The sequence below is a fragment of the Barbus barbus genome (genome assembly GCF_936440315.1).
Source record: "Barbus barbus genome assembly, chromosome: 1".
Lineage (NCBI taxonomy): Eukaryota > Metazoa > Chordata > Actinopteri > Cypriniformes > Cyprinidae > Barbus > Barbus barbus.
In genome coordinates, this window is record NC_136729.1 from 7,395,001 (window position 1) to 7,416,554 (window position 21,554).

At 34.8% G+C, this 21,554-nt stretch overlaps 1 protein-coding gene across 1 annotated transcript in view; it reads left to right on the forward strand.

Annotated features, from left to right (window-relative positions):
• Positions 1–7,640: 7,640 nt before the first annotated feature.
• LOC306857691 (pro-interleukin-16-like) overlaps positions 7,641–21,554 on the forward strand; it is a 38,579-nt gene continuing 24,665 nt past the window's right edge. The window contains exons 1-5 of the mRNA XM_079397749.1: positions 7,641–7,835; positions 16,091–16,485; positions 18,546–18,658; positions 19,668–19,800; positions 21,151–21,261. Of these exons, the coding sequence (XP_079253875.1) occupies positions 7,823–7,835; positions 16,091–16,485; positions 18,546–18,658; positions 19,668–19,800; positions 21,151–21,261 (765 nt within the window). The 5' untranslated portion in view covers positions 7,641–7,822. The remainder of the gene's footprint in view (positions 7,836–16,090; positions 16,486–18,545; positions 18,659–19,667; positions 19,801–21,150; positions 21,262–21,554) is intronic.

Genomic DNA, 21,554 nt, shown 5'->3' on the forward strand with positions numbered 1-21,554 from the left:
TATATATATATATATATATATATATAACTAAATTTTTTAATAATATTAAATATATTAGAATTACAGAGCATATATACAAAATTAAAAATAATAAAATAATACATCAAATAAATTTTCTAAGTTGATGACTTTATTGTCTAGAATTCCATTTATAGCTTAATTTGTTATATTTTGTATTTATTGTACTTTTTAAATTATACACACACACACACATATATATATATATACACTGTATTATTGTATCTTTAAAGATGTCTTACATAACATATCTTATATAAACATAATACAAATGAGTTGATCTTTTTTATTTTATTCTGTATATAGCTTATTGTATTATCGTATTTTTATTAAATCTGTTGTTAATGTGCCTAAGTGTTATATTTAAATTTAACTTTTAAATTTTGATTTAATTTTATAGTAAACCCATAGGTATAAACTAAAATTGTGTGTGCGCGCACAGTTATTGTTTAAAAATACTACATGTTGAAAGCGGTGTTGGTGTGGGAGGGCAGAGAGAGGGGTGTTCCTTTAGCAGGGCAGCCAAAGTACAATGTCTTCCTCTTGGCTCTCTGTCTCTCTCTCTCCCTCCCCCTCTTTAAGGTGGGGCTCATTTCCTCTGACACACACACACACACACACAGTCTTACAGCAGAAGACCATCACCGTCTCTATACTGTAGCGCGGTGGCTCAGTACACTCTTTAATGTCTCTGTAGCACCACAGGATGACAGTAAGGTCAGCATGAGAATAAGAATGTAAAACTGAGATAGGCATGTCTTAAAAAATCCAAAGGGCATTAGATACAATCTAAATAGGCCCCAAAAATATTTGAACACTTCAGTCCCACCTAAAAATGTTTGGATGTCATTACCTAATGAAATATATAATCAGCCAGTCAAGATGTGGGGAAAGCTAGTTGTTAGCTTTCACATGTTGAAGAATCACTCTTACAGTATCAAGAAAAATACTTTTTTAAAGCATTTATACAACTGAACTTTCAGTGAACCTTCTGAAATAATGTTTTCATAACTTAATGGCAACATTAATAAAACAATATTAGTACATACATTTGTTAGCTGGGATACTGCTTAATACACCACAGCATAATGTATATTGCCTACTATTTTTTTAAATATACAGGTATGTGAATCAATACATTGCATTACCAAGTGATTAGTCACATGACATTTACAGCTCAGGTGAGATTGGCTCTTACATGGTCCCACGAGTAAAGATCTCAAATCATGTATGTACTTCGAGACAATTCTGTGCTATTAAAAGAAGAGTAAATACTAACAGACAGCTTTCTCCAAATGTTACAGACCTGCTTGGGTCGTTTGGATATTTAAGGTTATGTTTAAAGAATATGTGCCTAAGGTGCACAGTAGACATATTACATAATGGTATTATGGTAGCATGCTATTTTGAATATAGCCAGTGTGTCTGTTTAATGAAAGAGAATGTGGAGCATTACAACTGATGGTCACCAGATGGCAGTAACAGACTGGAAATCCTGTACATGTGAGCTAAAGAGAATATATATATATATATATAAATAATCCTGCTGTCAGCCAGGAGAGGGCGTCAAGCAATGAGATACAAGGATGTGAGTTTGCCTATAAACCACTGTAATGATGGAAGGACACTTAAAGGCACTCATAACAAACTTAAGCTGAATAATGACACTGTTTTGTTGTTTGAAATTGTCTCATATTTGAAGAAGTTTGCATCATTGTTTATTACTGTGAATCTGCTTTGAAACTAACCATTTTGTAGAAAGTACTATCGAAATGTGAAAAAGAAAGAAAGAAGAATGGGATGATATTGTAGTAATAGTGACAGTAGTCGTCTTAAAATTAAACATTGAAATTAATGTATAGGAAATATTCAAAATTAATATTATACAACAGACAAAATGGGAAAAATATACAGTTAAATTACATTAAAAATGTAATAAATAATAATAGCAAAAAAATTTGAATTAAAAATGAATAAAAGATTAAAAGAAAAAATGCTATGCAAATGGCAATTTACTAAAATATTGTGCTATTGTAGAAGATTTTTATTAGTCAAAATATGAATTAATCAAGTATAATTAATGTGAATTTAACCACTTATGTATTAAGCTATTTTTCCATTATAAACATGTGCATGTGTGTGTTGGAGGCATGCACGGATGAAATGTGCAGAATGTGGAAGGGGGCCTCTTTCTTTACTATAACACCTATAGCTTCTCCCTAGAGAGAGACTAAATTGTATATATAAGGTAAACACGGCCTAAAAAGGTAAAACGTGTTTCTGAAATGTATTGAACACGCCTAGAGAAAAGACTATTTAAAGAGAAGACAGAAAACGTTCTGGAGATCTTTTCTGCAGAAAACTTCTCGGCTTTATTCTCTTTTAATAAAGTCTATTTTCTGGCATCAAAACCCCAAAGCTCTGAGAGTGATTCTTCATAGGAAAGGGAAACCACCATACTATTCAATACATTAATATAGAAACGTGTTTCCGCCACGTGATAAAAATAAAATAAAAAGGAAATTGCTATTTTTTTCTCATAATTCATACTTCTGAGAAAAAAAAAAAAAAAAAAAACTAATAATTGTAGAATGTAAACTTGGAATAGTTAGGAAAAACATCGGAATTATACACTCATATCATATTTTCTTCTCAAATTTGCAAGTTTATATAATTGTGATATTTAAACAGAATTGCAAGAAAAAATATATATCTGCAAAAACAGGCTTTTGTTGATGTATTAATATATCATATATATATACACACACACACATGCTATATGCTACAGAAATGTAACATAAAATGTTTGACAGGCTTAAGAGTCGATCTATTTGTGGAGTCCTCCCTGGACTGTGTATTTGCACAGGGATTCCTGTTTATCCAGTCAGAAATACACTGCTGAACACAGACTCTCCATTCAGCCCAGGCGTGTGTGGCGTGGGTGAATGTGAGCGCAAGTGTCTACACTGAGAAACTCTCTGTCTCTGTGCTATAGGACTGGGGTTAATTACAGTAAAATACCCCTGCAGTTCATTTAACACCAACCCAGTATGTACAGCAAAACTGCATCTACTAACTTAAACACACTCAAGACTGAGAACTCCTGGACACTGAAAGACTAAAGTGAAACCAATGCTGATACAAACACATACTGTTCCAAACTAAACTGATGGCGCATACATGATATTTGACTGCGAACTAGATTTGCAATCCCTGAAGGACACTGCTTGCAAGGCAGCAAAAGAATTGTGTTGAAGTATGAAGTACATTTAGGTTGTAGTCTTTGGTTTTTGGCATTATGCATTTTGTTTTCTGTCAGCTGCACACAAGAAGCAGAACAGTTGTGAGGTTAAAAGGAGCATATAAATAGTTAAACTGCAAAGAGATTAATCCAATCACAATTGTATGCAAATACATATACGAAAGAAGACCAATCACAAACATTACAATGATGATACTGCTGCCAGTTCATTGGCTGATTTTGAATTGCTGAACATTAATTTGTTTTCAAATGTATGATTATAAAAAACAAAAATAGATTAAAAAATCAAAAAAACAAAGATGAAAACTTGAAATAATATTAAATGGAGACTTTTAATATTACTTAAATATTAAATAATATTTTTTACCCCCCCCCCCCCCCCCCCCCCCAGTAATCTCCAAACAATCATGTCAAAGAGTTGTAGATACATTTTTAACAATGTCCCCAAACTGTGATCTTCTGCAAACAAGTCAGAAATTTCAATATGAAACTAAATATTTTGCATCAAATTCTTCTAAGAGCAAATGATCTGAGCTATCATCTACGTTAATTTTACAACTCTTTACTCCCACTGTATGTCAACGACTGATTCATCTGCATTTATTTTTAAGTCTCCTGGGGAATTTTAGGAAATCATATGAGACAAGCCTGATACTTAAATGAAACATGACAGAGAACTCCATTAAGGTTCCTGAGCTATTAAAGAGCAACCTCATGGCAATCAGATATTCCTCTGGGTGAAGTGAAGCTATATAGTAACTGCAGCAGTGCTAGTATTTATAGCATTACTGTAAGCTGCCATCATCGTCCTACTCTTCTTACAGACGCAATCAAATCATAAGCAAAGTTTTGCACCTTTTAGTCTGTCTTTTAGCTTGATGCTATATTAAAAGTTGGAAAAATTTACTTTTTAGCACACTACAATTGAAAAGTTTGGGATCGGTGACATTTTTTAAATGGTTTTAGTCTCCTTTGCTCACCAAGGCTACAATTATCTGATGAAAATGACAGTAAAAGAAATATTGTGAAATCTTATTACAATTCAAAATATCTGGTTTCTATTTGAATATATTTTAAAATGTAATTTATTCCTGTGATCAAAACAGAATTTTCAGTATCATTGCTCCAGTCTTCAGTCACATGATCCTTCAGAGATCATTCTAATATGCTGATTTTCTTATCAATGTTGTTTTTATTATTATCAATGATGCTTAATATTTTAGTAAAAAACCATGTATTTTTAATGTTTTGATGATTACGAAATGCATTAAAATTAATAAAAAAATTATATTTAAATCATATGATTTTAAACATATTTATTATTATTTTTTTATGAACCTCACTCTCGATCAATTTAATGCATCCTTGCTGAATACAATTCTTTATATATATATTAATGACTCCAAACGTCTGTACTTTTTATTGCTTATTAATGCTTTTATTGCTTATATATATATATTTATATACACACAGTGGGGTAAATAAGTATTTGATACACTGCTGATTTTTCAAGTTTTCTCACTTACAAAGAATGGAGAGATCTGTGATTTTCATCGTAGGTAAACCTCAACTGTGAGAGACAATATATAAAAAAAAAATCCAGAAAATCACATTGTATGATTTTTGAATAATTAATTTCCATTTTATTGCATGAAATAAGTATTTGATACAATAGAAAAATATAACTTAATATTTGGTACAGAAACCTTTGTTTACAATTACAGAGGTCAGATGTTTCCTGTAGTTCTTGAGCAGGTTTGCACACACTGCAGCAGGGATTTCGGCCCACTCCTCCATACAGGTCTTCTCCAGATCTTTCAGGTTTTGGGGCTGTCACTGGGCAACACAGAGTTTCAGCTCCCTCCATAGATTTTCTATTGGGTTCAGGTCTAGAGACTGGCTAGGCCACTCCAGGACCTTGAAATGCTTCTTACGGAGCCACTCCTTAGTTGCCCTTGCTGTGTGTTTGGGGTCATTGTCATGCTGGAAGACCCAGCCACGACACATCTTCAATGCTCTTACTGAGGGAAGGAGGTTGTTGCCCAAAATCTCACGATACATAGCCCCATCCATCCTCCCCTCAATACGGTGCAGTCGTCCTGTCCCCTTTGCAGAAAAGCACCCTCAAAGCCATCCCCATGCTTCACAGTTGGGATGGTGTTCTTGGGATTGTACTCATCCTTCTTCCTCCAAACACGGCGAGTGGAGTTTATTCCTAAAAGTTATATTTTGGTCTCATCTGACCACATGACCTTCTCCCATGCCTCCTCTGGATCATCCAGATGGTCTTTGGCAAACTTCAGACGGCGGACATGCGCTGGCTTAAGCAGGGGGACTTGCGCACGCTGCAGGATTTTAATCCATGACGGTGTAGTGTGTTACTAATGGTAACTGTTGAGACGGTGGTCCCAGCTCTCTTCAGGTCATTGACCATGTCCTCCCGTGTAGTTCTAGGCTGATCCCTCACCTTTCTCAGGATCATTGATACTCCACGAGGCGAGATCCTGCATGGAGCCCCAGTCCGAGGGAGATTGACAGTCATCTTGAATTTCTTCCATTTTCTAATAATTGTGCCAACAGTTGTTGCATCCTCATCAAGCTGTTTTCCTATTATCCTGTAGCCCATTCCAGCCTTGTCGAGGTCTACAATTTTGTCCCTAGTGCCCTTAGACAGCTCTTTGGTCTTGCCCATAGTGGAGAGGTTGGAGTCTGATTGATTGAGTGTGTGAACAGGTGTCTTTCTTTCGTTTTTTTTTGGCGCGTTGCATTCATTGTGCATATTCATTGCGCCACCTACCTTTGCTGTTATGCAGTCATGATTTCTCATGATCAGTATTGCCCTTTTTTTTTTCTTTTTTTCTCTCTCTCGCCTCTTTCTCACATATCCATCCATATATAGAATTATTTGATGCTCCATCCCATTCCATCTCCCAAAGCCCAACCTGGCGCTGCGTGTTCAGCTCCTCCAGACAGGAACCTAAAATCTGGAATAGACCAAAGCATCCTTACTCTATATCCTTTCACTTAATCCAGTAGTATATATATATTCTATTAATATTCTATAACCTACTCCATGTCTATTAAAATCATAACCTAACAAATATTCCAATCCTTATTTACCTTCCCTCTCTCATTTAAATATATAAATTCCTTTCTTTCCTCATCATACCTTTTACAATCATATATCACATGCTCCACTGTTTCTTTCTCCCCGCAATTCTCACAGAAACCAGTCTCATGAACTCCAATTATAAAGAGCGATGCGTTCAATCCTGAGTGTCCAAGTCTCATCCTAGTCATTATGACCTCTTCTTTCCTATTTCTACCGTTTATACTTTTCTTAGTATCTACCATTTTTTTATATTATATAAATACCGCCCCTTATTATCTGTATTCCATTTTTCCTGCCACTCTTTAATAATATTTTCCTTAATAATAGATTTAACTTCACTTTTACTTAATGGAATATTAAAATCTATTTCTTCCCTTTTTAAATAATTTGTTGCTAATTCGTCAGCATATTCATTACCAGCTACTCCTACATGTGCTGGCACCCAGCAGAATCCAACTACTACTCCTTTCCTTTGTATTCGCCATAATAATGAAAATATTTTGCACATCAAATCTTCTCTAGAAGTACAATGAGTAAATAGTGATGTTAAGACAGAAGCAGAGTCAGAGCATATCACTACTCTGTCTGGCTTTACCTCCTCTACCCATGTTAATCCTATTATAATAGCGGCCATTTCCACAGTATATATTGACAATTTAGATGTTAATCGTTTGTGAACAGGTGTCTTTTGGACAGGTGTCTTTTATACAGGTAACGAGTTCAAACAGGTGCAGTTAATACAGGTAATGAGTGGAGGATAGGAGGGCTTCTTAAAGACAAACTAACAGGTCTGTGAGAGCCAGAATTCTTGCTGGTTGGTAGGTGATCAAATACTTATTTCATTTAATAAAATGGAAATAAATTATTCAAAAATCATACAATGTGATTTTCTGGATTTTTTTTTATATTCTGTCTCTCACAGTTGAGGTGTACCTACGATGAAAATGACAGATCTCTCCAATCTTTGTAAGTGGGAAAACTTGAAAAAACAGCAGTGTATCAAATACTTATTTGCCTCACTGTATGTGTCACACACACAATGGAAATATATACACACAATGGAAATATATACAGTATATTATGATTCTGGATAGATCTTGGGCCCTCTCTCTTTAAATTGTCAGACAGAAAGAGGGCTGTGATTTGGTGGCCGGCTTTATGAGACGCACTTGTGTTCAGCAGGCCGCTGGAAAGGGAGGGTAGGCGGCAGTTACAAACGCTCCTCTTAACTCACTGACAGCCTCTGGCACTACTCTGAGTGAGAGAGAGCTAGGGAGAGGGAGACATTTCTGAGCATACAGGGAGAACTTGTTCAGTGGTAGACTTTTATCATGCTGAACTGACCAGCGTCTTCCCTCTGGAATACTCTACCAAACAACTGCAAGGAAGAGATTCACAACACAGGGATCATTTCACTGCAAGACAGAAAAATGCTCAGCTTTGGTGAGTCTTTCAATCCTCTTCAGTGGAAACTTACATGCGACATTTAGCCACACCTGATTCAGAGCTCAGAAACAGATGTTAAGACACAAACACACACAGTTCACCATGTCAGGTTAAATGGCATCAACCACACAAATGCAGAGAAAATAGCATTGCATGCAATCACTGCACGCGTATCCCAGAGCTTGTGCACGTTTCCTTTGATACTGTACTGAACTCCAGACGCTAATGTTTGTCATAAATGGATTGGATGGAGACAGATCCATCAACGTTGTCCCAGCTAAACCATGCAATCTGTCCAATGCATCAGAGGAAGCATAACATGTGCTGATTCATATTGCAGTTATGAGGGTAAAGTACAATTTATTACCATTATAAAAAAGTTGAATGTTGAGTAATTGAATGCAGAGTTTGCTGGGGCGGCTTTTAATCATTGCATAATATGGAAATGGTTTGATTAGAAAAAGCACCGCTTGCTGGGATCTGACAAATGCTTTTGATTAAAGAGAAACAGTGACAGAGTGGTAATAACGTGAAAATTAAACAATGGAAATCTGCAATCTAGACTAATTAAACTAGATATTCAGTTAGTTTGCAAATAGCAATAATTACCCTAGCAACCACCTAGTAACATCCCAGCAACCACCATTATGTTTCATGCATTATTCAGTTGTGCTGTTGTTGATAAAAGGCTATCTGTTCATCAGGGGAACAGGAACAAACAAACACATTTTCTAAAGGTTTTCATTGTCATTGATTTATTTAAATGCTACATCCTGTCACTTCATCGTTTCCTTGAACCAGTGTTGCTTTTGGTCTATTTTTCTTTCAAAAGTCTTCAAACTAAACACTATGACGGCTCTGCACCATTACATCAATGGTTGAGTCAGCACATTTCAAACGGGAAACAATTTCATACTGTGCCACTGAAATTACAGCAAATTATATTCTGCGCACAGTTGGAAAATATTGCTGCAAATAACATACAAATAGATGGAGTGTGCCATTAAAACCTTTCACCTACATCTTACCATTTTAGTATTCTGGGAGGTAAATGACATTTTATTGCTCAGATCACATTAATTTACCCATATTGCAATGTACCAAACCTTTTTAGCATATTTTTCACTTTTTAAAAACATGCTTGTGATGCTTGCAATGAAGAAAACATATGTTTTGTTCCAGGATCAGATTAAACAATTTACTCTAGTCTTAAAATGTTTACAAAAGTGATCGACAAAGTAAAGAAGCTTGTTTCCTTGTATGTTAGTCGCTTTGGATGAAAGCATCTGTTAAATAAATAGATGTATCAGCTAAAGAGCTGATCTCAGTGATTGCAACACATCTTGGCAGATATATTGCTACTTTTGCTCCGGCCTAAGCAGGCAAGCACAAGGTTTATATTTTATCGTGAATAAGACAGTACATCTCAGTGATTCATCCAGACATCCATTAAGAAAAAAACAACCCCACAAAAGTACAGGCTCTGTTTTAAAACACTGTGAGCTGCCCTGCTGGCTACAGCACATACAATTGAAACACCATACAAAGGCAGGAGCTAAACTCTAAATTGGTTTCAATAGAATTTGGTGTAAGTTAGGGTGACTATATGTTCTCCTGGTCTCTGAAATCTAAATTGCCTAAAATATCTGGTTTTCGGCTTTTTTAAAATTGTCTTATTTTTGTTGAAGGTATTGAAGTAGTTTGTAAAAAGTAAAAACCTTAAAAATTGTAAATTCAATGAATCATATTTTTCAGTGTCTGACCAATAGCGTGCAGGCATTAATCGATCAATCATGGGGCGTGAGTGGGGTGGGGTCTAAACAGAATGGACTGTAAAGAGCATGTCAATATGAAACCAAAGCCAAAATCTACAATCCGAATTCCGGAAATGTTGGGACATTTTTGAATATTGAATAAAAGGAAAACTAAGACTTTCAAATCACATGAGCCAATATTTTATTCACAATAGAACATAGAGGACATAAATGTCAAAACGGGTAATTTTTACACTTTTATCCACTAAATAAGCTCATTTCAAATTTGATGCCTGCTACAGGTCTCAAAAGAGTTGGCACAGGGGCAAAAAAGGGCTGAAAAAGCAAGAAATTTTGAAAAGATTCAGCTGGGAGAACATCTAGCAAATAATTAAGTTAATTGACATCAGGTCTGTAACATGATTAGCTATAAAAGGGATGTCTTAGACAGGCAGAGTCTCTCAGAAGTAAAGATGGGCAGAGGCTCTCCAATCTGTGAAAGATTGTGGAGTACTTTAAAAACAACGTTCCTCAACATCAAATTGCAAAAGCTTTGCAAATCTCATCATCTACAGTGCATAACATCAAAAGATTCAGAGAAACTGGAGAAATCTCTGTGCGTAAGGGACAAGGCCGAAGACCTTTGTTGGATGCCCGTGGTCTTCATGTCCTCAGACGACACTGCATCACTCATCGGCATGATCCTGTAATTGACATTACTAAATGGGCCCAGGAATACTTCCAGAAACCCCTGTTGGTAAACACAATCCACCATGCCATCTGCAGATGCCAACTAAAGCTCTATCACGCAAAAAGGAAGCCATATGTGAACATGGTCCAGAAGCGCCATCGTGTCCTGTGAGCCAAGGCTCATTTAAAATGGACCGTTTTCAAAGTAGAAAAGAGTTCTATGGTCAGATGAGTCCAAATTTGTCTTTCTTGTTGGAAATCACAGACGCCGTGTCCTCCAGGCTAAAGAGGAGGGAGACCTTCCAGCGTGTTATCAACGTTCAGTTCAAAAGCCAGCATCTCTGATGGTATGGGGGTGCATAAGTGCATACGGTATGGGCAGCTTGCATGTTTTGGAAGGCACTATGAATGCTGAAAGGTATATAAAGGTTTTAGAGCAACATATGCTCCCCTCCAGACGACGTGTATTTCAGCAGGACAATGCAAAACCACATACTGCAGCTATTACAACAGCATGGCTTCATAGTAGAAGAGATTGGGTGCTGAATTGGCCTGCCTGCAGTCCAGATCTTTCACCTATAGAGAACATTTGGCGCATCATTAAATGAAAAATACGTCAAAGACGACCACAAACTCTTCAGCAGCTGGAAACCTTTATCAGGCAAGAATGGGACCAAATTCCAACACCAAAACTCCAGAAACTCATAACCTCGATGCCCAGATGTCTTCATAATGCTTTGAAAAGAAGAGGAGATGCTACACCATGGTAAACATGCCCCCGTCCCAACTATTTTGACACCTGTAGCAGGCATCAAATTTGAAATGAGCTCATTTTGTGCATACAATTGTAAAATTTCTCAGTTTAAACATTTGTTATGTTAGCTATGTTCTATTATGAATAAAATATTGGCTCATGTGATTTGAAATTCTTTTAATTTTATTCAAATAAAAAAAAAAACGTCCCAACATTTCCGGAATTCAGGATGTAACCATTTTAGGCATTTCTGGTGCTGAATGAATTCTAAGTATATTTATTATTAAAATCACTTCTCTCACTCCACTTGCCATCTTGAATGTATTTTGCCATATTGCTGTGGCTATATCACTATTAGTCAAACAAAGTTGTCACATTAATTTATTCCAACAATTACAAAAAGCACAATAACAGAATACCAAACAACGTATATTATAGCTTATACAAAGTGAAACTCAAGGTTTAAATCACTGTTAACTGAACAGTCACATTCACATCTCATTCAAAAGATAAATCCAAACATCTCAATTGTTCACGACACACAAGAGCCAATGGAAATTCACATTAAAGCTGCCTTTAATGCAATATCATGTTAACGTTTATTTAGGTGGCCATTTTTGAAAGTGAGCAGGTCTGCAGGTTTGATTTGAGTGTTTCTATGAATTGGGATGGCGATCACCTTTGAGACATTTCTTTACACAAAAAATCGCTTGACCTCGGAAGACTTAGATTTTTTTTTATAAATTATTTTGACTTTTCTTATATTGTTCTATATTGAGAATGTTTAGGTTTAGAAGTTGGTTAGGTGCTAAGAAATATCTACATAACAATACAATGTGACTGACAATGACAATCATCCTCTAACAAATAATTTCATGATAAAAAAAATCCCCATGTCTTTGGAACAAGTAAAAGGTTATGTCAGTCCTGTGTCTTGTTTCCCCCTCCTCTCGTGTCCATATTTGGCCTTCCTGTTCCTGTCCTCGTTCCCTGTCATCATGAGTTAATTTGTTCCCAGCCCTGCGTTTAATTGCCCCGCACCTGTTTCTGTTCTTCCTTGTTGATTTCCCTGTGTTCATAAGCCCTGTGTTTCCCTGCCTCTGTGTCCAGTCTGATCATCGTCTAATACGTCAATCTGTGTGTGGCTCGTAAATAAAATCTAAGTATTCGAGACATTCCTCGCCTCCTTGATTCCCTGCTCCTAAGTGTGATGTGACAGGTTACAGTGTATTCAAGTCCTCTTGGCATAATTACGACATCAGATGTGTTTAAGTTGGAGCAAGATGCAAGGTGGCCGAGAGAGGTCAACGCGCAGCAACTTCAGAAAACACATGCAAATAGTAAAAGCACCATCAAATCAAGAAAACATCTTCATGTGGTTGTGTATTTGTAGTGCGTGTTGTAAAATTGCTTATTTTTAAGTTGTTTTCTTAATTTGCAGGTGTTTTTTCTATTTGCAGCGTGTTTCTTTGTTTGGTTGTGTTGTGAGTATTTGCAGCGCATGTGTTGTCAAATTGATGAAGTTGTTTTCTTCATTTGCAGGTGTTTTTTCTCTTTGCAGCGCATTGAGCTCTCTCGGCCACCGTACGAATTCTTCAAACCTGATTCTAAAAAAAAAAAGAAGATAAAGAATGTGCATTAGCCTTGCTTTTGCTTTGTTTTTATTCAATGTATAAAGTTGCTGTTAATTGAATGGTTATTCTACTGTAATTGAACAGTACAATCATATTTTTGTACATGCAATTTAGACAATTTTATTGCAAATGTAAAATAATAATTTCATTAATTTCAACAAATTTATCAGTAGGCTACAGATGCTGCGTCCGCCATATTTTCTCACTGTCACACCCCGAACTCGGAAACTCAGGGCTTAAAGAAAGTTCCAAGGTTCCCGCTAACAATTACAACATTGTGGCGGCATTGATGTGCGTTCAATTAAATGCGCTCTTTCCTGACATGACTTTAACACATGCACCATTAAAGACTGTGTCAATTAAATTACGTTATTTGTATCTTGACGCGCGTTTCTCCTACCTTTCTGAACATCCTTTACACCAGCAGCACGTCTGATGATTTTAAATGCAGTCTGCGCATGTGCAGCTCACTTGGTGTTGGAACAGAACCTCACTGTTCATTGCATCAGCATCCATGCTGCTAACGAGCCTAGACAAAGCTCTCTCGGTAGACTAATTACGCTATCAAACTTCAGCAGCACCAGAACGTTAGAACACTTTGTTGATGCTGGAGTCATTTATCAGTATTTAAAGTTGGGACTTTTTGTGGAAATCAGTGCCAGAGAAAACAAAGGATAATGTAGTGTTTAAAGGCCAAGAGTGGGAGCTGCTCTCATAAAGTTTCATTTGTGGAGGTCATAATATTTCTAGACTTCAAAGGGGGGAAATATTTTAATTCACATATGAGCAATCTTAATAAGATTGAGGGTAATGTCTTTCCATAGAAGTGATTGATGTAAAAGTGATGCGGATTAAATATCAAATAATTGTTTGACCACTAGAATGTATTATGACATATAGTTCACCCAAAAAATGAAACTTTACTCACCCTCATGTCAATCCAACCCATATGAGAGCAAGTGTTTTTTTTTTGAGAAGCCAAAGGAAAATTTCCACAATGGTGGATAATAAAGTTTAATCGATCGATCAATCAATCAATCAATCAATCAATCAATCAATCAATCAATCAATCAATCAATCAATCAATCAATCAATCAATGGCCAAATACAAGTTATTATTGAAAAAGTGAAAAATAGCTTTACACACTGTAAAAAAAAAAATTAAGTTGAGCCAACTTAAAATTTTAAGGCAACCAGCTTCAGCAGATTTGAGTTTTCTCAACCTGTTTTAAGTTTATACAACAAAAAGTTGAGAATCTTCTACAAAAATAAGTTGAGAGAACTAAAAAATCTGCTAAAGCTGGTTGCCTTAATTTTAAGTTGGCCCAAAATTTATTTTACTTATTTTTTGACAGTACAGTGGATATTGTAATGTAAAATCATAGCATGAAAAATCATAATCTTGACTATATGCACATAAATGAGTTGCATTAAATTAATAAACCCACCTTTGACCCTAAAACTGTGTAAAATTGTATTATTACAAATATTATTTTTTATATAAAATACATTTGTCAATGTCATTATTTCAATGATTTTGTACATTTATTTCTATGTTTGAAATTACATTGATCTAATCAAATTATTGACATTAGATTTTTGACGTAGACTTTTTGAAATAAGCAAATGCTCAACTTAAACTTACTCTATAGATCAATAGATCTCATATTTATTTATCAAAACAGATCATGGTACAATATTTACGCAAAGTGTGTCTCTGTGATAATGTATCTCAATGGCAAGTCCGTGTGGTACATTTAGCTACAAGGCCTGAAGGATAAATTTGTGAATTTTATCAATCCTATCATGATACATAGTATTTATATAACACAAAAATATGATTTACATGATCTGCCCCTCCCATTTCAAAACTTGAGTGGCATCTGTGAAGTAAATAGGAGCAATTTTAGCCAACAACTCCTGGAGGTGCAGGAAGTTTACTAACTGACCATCCCAAACAAATCAATCTGTTGAGTCTCAGACCCCAAGGCTTCTTGTACACAATACCACAAAAGGACTTCATAATGCATGAATATCTGAGAGGTCATGAAACTGCAGTAATGCTCACTATCCCCAGCAGGTGATTATGACTTCATTCTCAGCAAAGTACAGTACATGGCGCTTTAGACGGTAGCAGTCACAGTATATTCCCACATGTAAGCATGAATATGAGCTCATCTCACATGACTGGTAATGTATGTGCATGATGGATCCCGTCATGCAAAACAACAAAACCATTAGGTTTAGACTCCTCAATATTGTACAGATAATATAATTCTGTTGAGAGATTTGCATCAGACTGGGTTTTCTAATTAGAAAAAATAACTTGACCATCATACATTTAAATGAAGAGCCAAGATCAAAATGTTCAAAATTTCTGTCTTTGTTTACTTACAGTTATGTGAGTCCAAACTTGTATGATGTTATTTTTTCCTTCAAAAGGAAGATTTTGAAGTATCTTTATGCTTTATTACAGCAGATTAAAGTAACTATCTGTCAAACTCCAAAGAAGGATTAAAAAAGCTCAAGTTTTATGGGACTTCATGGTGCTTTTTTGTCATTTTTTGGAGATTTTGTCACTTTGAACGATTGTTTGTCTGAAAAATAACTGCATGACGCATTCTTGTGTGCTTCACTGAAAAATAAATATATAAATAAATAAGAGCATATGCATTGAAAAAAACAAAACAAACAGTGTAGTCTTTGAAAAATTTTCACTTAGAAACTGCTAGTAAAACAAAGGAATGGTAAGTAACACTGAATTAAATGCAACATTTTAAAGTACACTGAAAAAAAATTGGTGAATAACAGTTTTCACTCAGAAATTGATAGAAAAAGTGTTAGAATTTGTTAAAATTGTTAGACTAAAATAGTATTTTCTTTTAAACTTCAGCTTTTCAATAATCTTTATTTACAATTTTGCTAAATATTTTTTTAGTGTATTTTCTTAGTGTAAAATATACTGAAATAATTTTTGTTTTCTATACAATTTTTTTTACTGTTTGGAATTAAAACAGCATGAGGTTGAGTAAATAATGACAGATTTGTTTTTATTTTATATACTATTTTATTCTATGTTATTTTTATTTCTATTTCAATTTTGATTTAAATTAAAAAAAAATTTTTTTACTGTATTATTTTTATTTTATAATTTTATTGTATTTTCCATGAACTATCCCTTCATGTCTGAGCAGAACATTTCACTTGACTATTTCCCTCCTTTTTTCTTTATACACACAATAAAAAAAAAACTCTCTCACAGTAATGGGGCAATACTATCTTTTTTTACTCTGTCATGGATCAGAGAAGAAAAGCGCTTTTATTGCGTCTGTAGCCTCTGCGATTTCTGAGAACACTTTGGGCACGGGAGGATGGCAGAACATACTCCTAACTGAATTTTCTAATTACTCTCGTCTGCAGAGCAGCCCCCTCCATTAGCAGTGATGCATCCTGGGAGAGAACCTCCCTCTGTGGCCATCCTGCCTCTGAGAAACACCCACCACCAGCAGCTGCATCACAGGAGGAGAACCAAGAGGATGGAGAAGGGCAAAGCGGGACTGCGCTCCAAGAAACTGGCCATCCTGTCACGGTCGCTCATCACCTGCAGCTCCAGCACCAATGAGGATGCGTCCAGTCCAGAAGAGAGGTACCGTGAGCCCTGGGATGGTGGGCTGGAGGAGACACACCACAGGGACCCGCTGGAAGGGTCCATGAGAAACTCGGAAAAGTACATAACAAGGAGCGTCAGCATCCAGGTGCCTCAGAGGGGCCAAGAGGCCCCCAAAAGAACCATGAGGAGGTCCTTCTCCATCAAGGTATGTGATACTGATGACATCACAGCAGCTGGGCTTGCCTATTGGTTGCATCTGATGACATCGCAGAAGAATGAACTTCTGTCAGACCTGCTTCTGTCAGAAGTTTTCATCACTCTTATTCCAAATATGAATACTTCTGGGTAGCTATAGATACTTTGAACACTTACATTGTGAATTTAGCAGACTTATGAGGAACAAAAGCAATTGGTCAAAAAGCCAACAATATTCTTAATTTATATTGCCAGGTTTATTCGACTATCTAGATATAAGAAATAAAGACTAATAATTTTTCAAGTAAGAGCATTCCAGAAGTTGTTAATGCACTGCTTTCCTGTCATGTTCACAAAACACGTGTCCACCAGTCACTGAAGTGTTCATATATTAAGTAAAGCAAGTATATTTATTATATAGTACATTGCAAACACAATGTTAAAAGAAATGTTTACACAATGAAGAAAAAGTCAAGCTTAAAACATAAGGAAAGAAACATATAATTATTCATTTATTAAATAGATGATACCACAATAATACAGAGCAGGAAAAAATAATATAACGTATGTTGTATCACATTCTGCAAGTGAGTTGTGCAGAGAAAAAAAATATATATATGTGTGTGTGTGTGTGTAAAAATACAGTTAAAACTTTTGTAATTTAATAAGAAATGACAATTTTACACTTAAATTAAAAGAACTGTACAGTATGTTCATATGAATGACTGTGGAAATGAAAAGCTATGTAAAATCTACAAATTATTATGTATATAGACAACAATAACATACAGCATTGAACTATGACCCTTGTATTATCTTCCGTGGAGCTGCTTTACATCTGAAATTGAATTAGTTTCATATTTGATGAATCCTGATGATGATATCTGAGAATGCCAGAGTATTTCTCAAAAGTTTTCCGTGCAATCTTTAATTCTGGCTTGCCTGCCTGGATCACAGGGATGTCTCCTGCTGAAATGAATCATTATCACATGGCTGGTGTGATGGGAGATTCTGTGGTTCTGCCCAACTCATTACTCCTGCACAAAAGAGAACTTGTTGTGATACAGAGAGACACAGAACGCAGCTCTCATACAGCTCACATACTGTAGGACATTCACTGTAAAGTCTTAAATCATAACATACTGATAATACACCCCCACATTGAAACAACATTTACTTTCTTTATATTTACTGTAATGGCACTGGTGGGACTTTATGAATAAGAGATATGCTATGTTCGGAAAGGAATGATATAGCCAGACGACTGATTTTACAGCATACAGTCTGATACACGTTGTAACTTACTCTGGTCAAGAAGAATAAAATACTTTTTTGTTTTAGTGCAAAGTATCCTTTGCATTAAGATGAAATAAAACATTATATATAAATATTCATTGTATTATCTTTTTTTTTTAATTTAATGTATTAAAATGCTAAATTATGTGATATATATATATAATTCCTACTTCTATGTATAATTATATATCTATATATATTACTATTTTTTTTGTCCTTGTCATTAAGGTGAAATAACATCAAGGAGATGTAGAAATCACAGCCAAATTAGTTATTTATAACACTGACAGTGAAAGGTCAAGTCAACCATACTGCATTGTGGGATACAGTGTTTCACAATTGATCATCTGAATATTTCATCCACACAGAACATTTGCATACTGTGCACAGCAAGCATACTGCATGCTGCATAAATAGTATGAGTAGTATGTTAGTATGGTATTTCGAGCAAAAGCGGGACTGAAGATTTTACCAGCACTTGACAGTTTTGATCATGATGATTTTTGTTTCCTAAGCCCTTCACATATGAAGTTACCCTGCTCTCTCCTGCTCTCTTAACTCTCATCTAGTTAATTCTGTGAAACATTACAGCTCTTTATAGCGGGGCCTGTAAAGGTCACTGATGTGGTTCATGGTGTAATAAAGCACAGCTATTATGGTCACATTTACCTCAGCTGTCAAACCGTAGATTTCTTTTGGGTTGTTAACAGCTCTTTTTATATGGAGGAATAGTAGTGCCCTTGTCTGACTGATCTGATGGCTCCTCTGGAACAGGAAAGCAGTTTCTGGAGAATGTGTGTCGCCACGCGGGAGGAGGGTCTGCAAGCGGGTGATAACAAACTTCAGTCCAGCAACAATGGCGCGTCTGTTGGACAAGATTTACACCGGTAATAATAAGCTCATTTTGACTGCTTTATATGTTGTCCAAACACATGGTTCAACAATAAGGATCTTTCTGCTGGGTCAAATGAGCAGGTAATTTCACTGAAGCATTTTTTTTTTTATAGTTAATATGCTGAGAAATGTTATACATGAAACATAAAGAAAATACCATTTCAGTCTTTATTTAATCTTTAATTCAAAGTGTTACTACAATATTTTTTTTACTCTAAGAATTTTCTCACAAGACAAATTTACAAACGATAACTTTTATTATTAAAAGTTAAATATAGCAGTTCATGCTCTAATCAAAATTTATAAAGCAATCTTCTCAGTATATAGAGGAACTTGAAAAAAACATTTAAATTACATAAAAATAGTTTATAATAAATAATAATAAATAAAAGTGATTAAAATGTGAATTAATTCAACAATAATAATAATATTATTTAAATTAAAGAAAAATAATTATATTTTTTATAAATTGTAATGAAATTAAAAAAAATTTTTTAAACTAATGAAAATATTTAGTAATACAATAATAGTAATAGTAGTAATAATAATACTACTAATAATAATTGTACTTAAAAGTAATTGCATGGTTAATGTAATACTATTAATAATAATAATAAATGAAGAATATGGTGGAACTAAATAAAATTAATCACATTATATAAAACATTAAAATAATATTATTATAAATACATTTTAATTCATTAAGATTAATCTAATGTTGATGTAATGATAATACATTTTACTAATACATTAGTAAAATATTAATAATAATAATAATAAAAAAATAAAACAAACACTTAAATCATGTAAATAAGTGCTCACACTGACCCTGGTCCATCTGTCTATCCTTATTGTTGAACCCTCTAACAAATGTCCTATTCACATGTTCCCATGAAATATGCATGTGTGTGAACGTACACCGCACATACACACAGCTCTCTGCATATTACAGCGTAAACAGAAGTGCCTTAATGGAGATATTTTGTTGTTTTCTGTCTCTAGGGACACTTATGTCTACTTTGGAGACAGACTTGCCCCATTTAATGGACAGATTTTAAACGATCAAACAAAACTGGAGGCTGATCCAGAGAAAAGGCCCATGCTGAAGACTGTGTGTAGAACCAGCAGCACTGAAGTAAGACTTTATCAGCTGTTTGACCAGTTTAAACATCAAAACATTCCTCTAAACTGATCTGAAGCCAGTTCTGTGGGTTGGGATAGATGAACGTCTTTTCTAAGCATTCTGAAAATGTCAGACGACCGGCCGAGATCCCAAATAACTCCTACACTCCCATAAACTCAGCTATGCCTCTGACAGCAGGCGGACATTGCCATGCAAAAATCAGGAGGATATTTCTTTGAAACAAACTATCTATTGTTCTTGTTTAATTTGAAAAATCTAACAAAATGAGTGTGCTATTTAGTTGAGAATGGTTTCAATTAGACAGAAATACTTAAACTAATCAGCGAAGTTCAAAAATATCAGGAAACTGTCTGCTTTGGAAAAATGTAGGAACTCAGACCGTCTGAAACATTTTTAATCATTGCATGATTATTTTCAGTAAAATGAACCATTTTGCTTTGTAGTTCTGACATATAGGTTATATTTATTCAAACAAGGTAAACTTTAGAAAAAGAAGATAAAAATGAATGTCAACAATTTTCAGGAGGTTTACATTAATTGAAGAAAATGTGAATGCAAACATCAAACAATATGTTTTCAAATACATTTAAAATATACATAAAATAGCCTAAAAAAATTAAATTAAATGTTTAAAATTATATGTAAATATATTTTCTAACAATACATATTTTGGCCATTTTTTAAAAATATAAATATATTTTTAAAAGCATAGATTTTGCCCTCTATACAGTATTTCAGTTAAAAAAAAATACATATCTCACATTTTAAGAAAAACTTAGTTGTCTATAACTTGTGTGATCATATAACATAAAAGTCAAAAGGGCGCACCATTAATTCACTAGATATGGTTTGGATCCTTTTTCAATGTAAAAAAAAAAAAAAAGTCTAATCACTTAGAAAAATAAAAATACACTTCTCGTCCAAAAGCAACATGATTTGAGGTACAATCTTTTGCATAAATTGTGTGAGACAAGTTACAACCAAAGTTTAATACTTATGGGTTATGGGTTTCTTCAAACGACTGAGCTGAAGTATAAGTATTAGTAATAGTGAAGCTTACCTTAGCAAACTGCACATAACCAGCCAAGCATACTTGGTTCGACCTCTCTTAGGGCAGATCTGAAACGCAAAGTCAAATGTGATTAAACAGACCTTAACCAACACAGAATCCATTCAAGACACTGAGCAGATCCCAGATGCAGCAGAAACTAATTTAATTCAGGATGGAAAAAGAGACACCGAATAGTATGAATAGAATAGAATGGTACAGGTTTTTTTTGGTGCGACCCATTCAGATTTTGAGGAGAATCGTAGCATGTTTATCTGTTGTTTGTACTGCAGGGTTTCTCTCCATGTGAAAGCAGAGCTCTGTTCGCTAATGTCAGTGAATCAGACCAGCTTGGCTACACTTATGGAGAAAAGGAGGCAATGGGAAACAACAATAACTTGAAGGTGGGGAGCATACCCTGTTTTTCCCTTCAGCTGTAAAATCCTCAGATTCAAAGTGATCTTTAGCTTAATTAGGGTCATACGTTGTGTTTTGAAAGAGGGGTGGGTGGTATGACTGAATTGGATATGCTATGGATGCCAGTTTCTGCCTTATTTATATCTTATTGTTTATTATTTAATAAAAGTCATTTTGAGATATCTACAGTTTGAACATTTAGGGTCAGTAAGATTTTTTTTAAATAATAATAATAATTATTATTATTATTTGTGATGATTTTGAAGTCCCTCATGCTCAC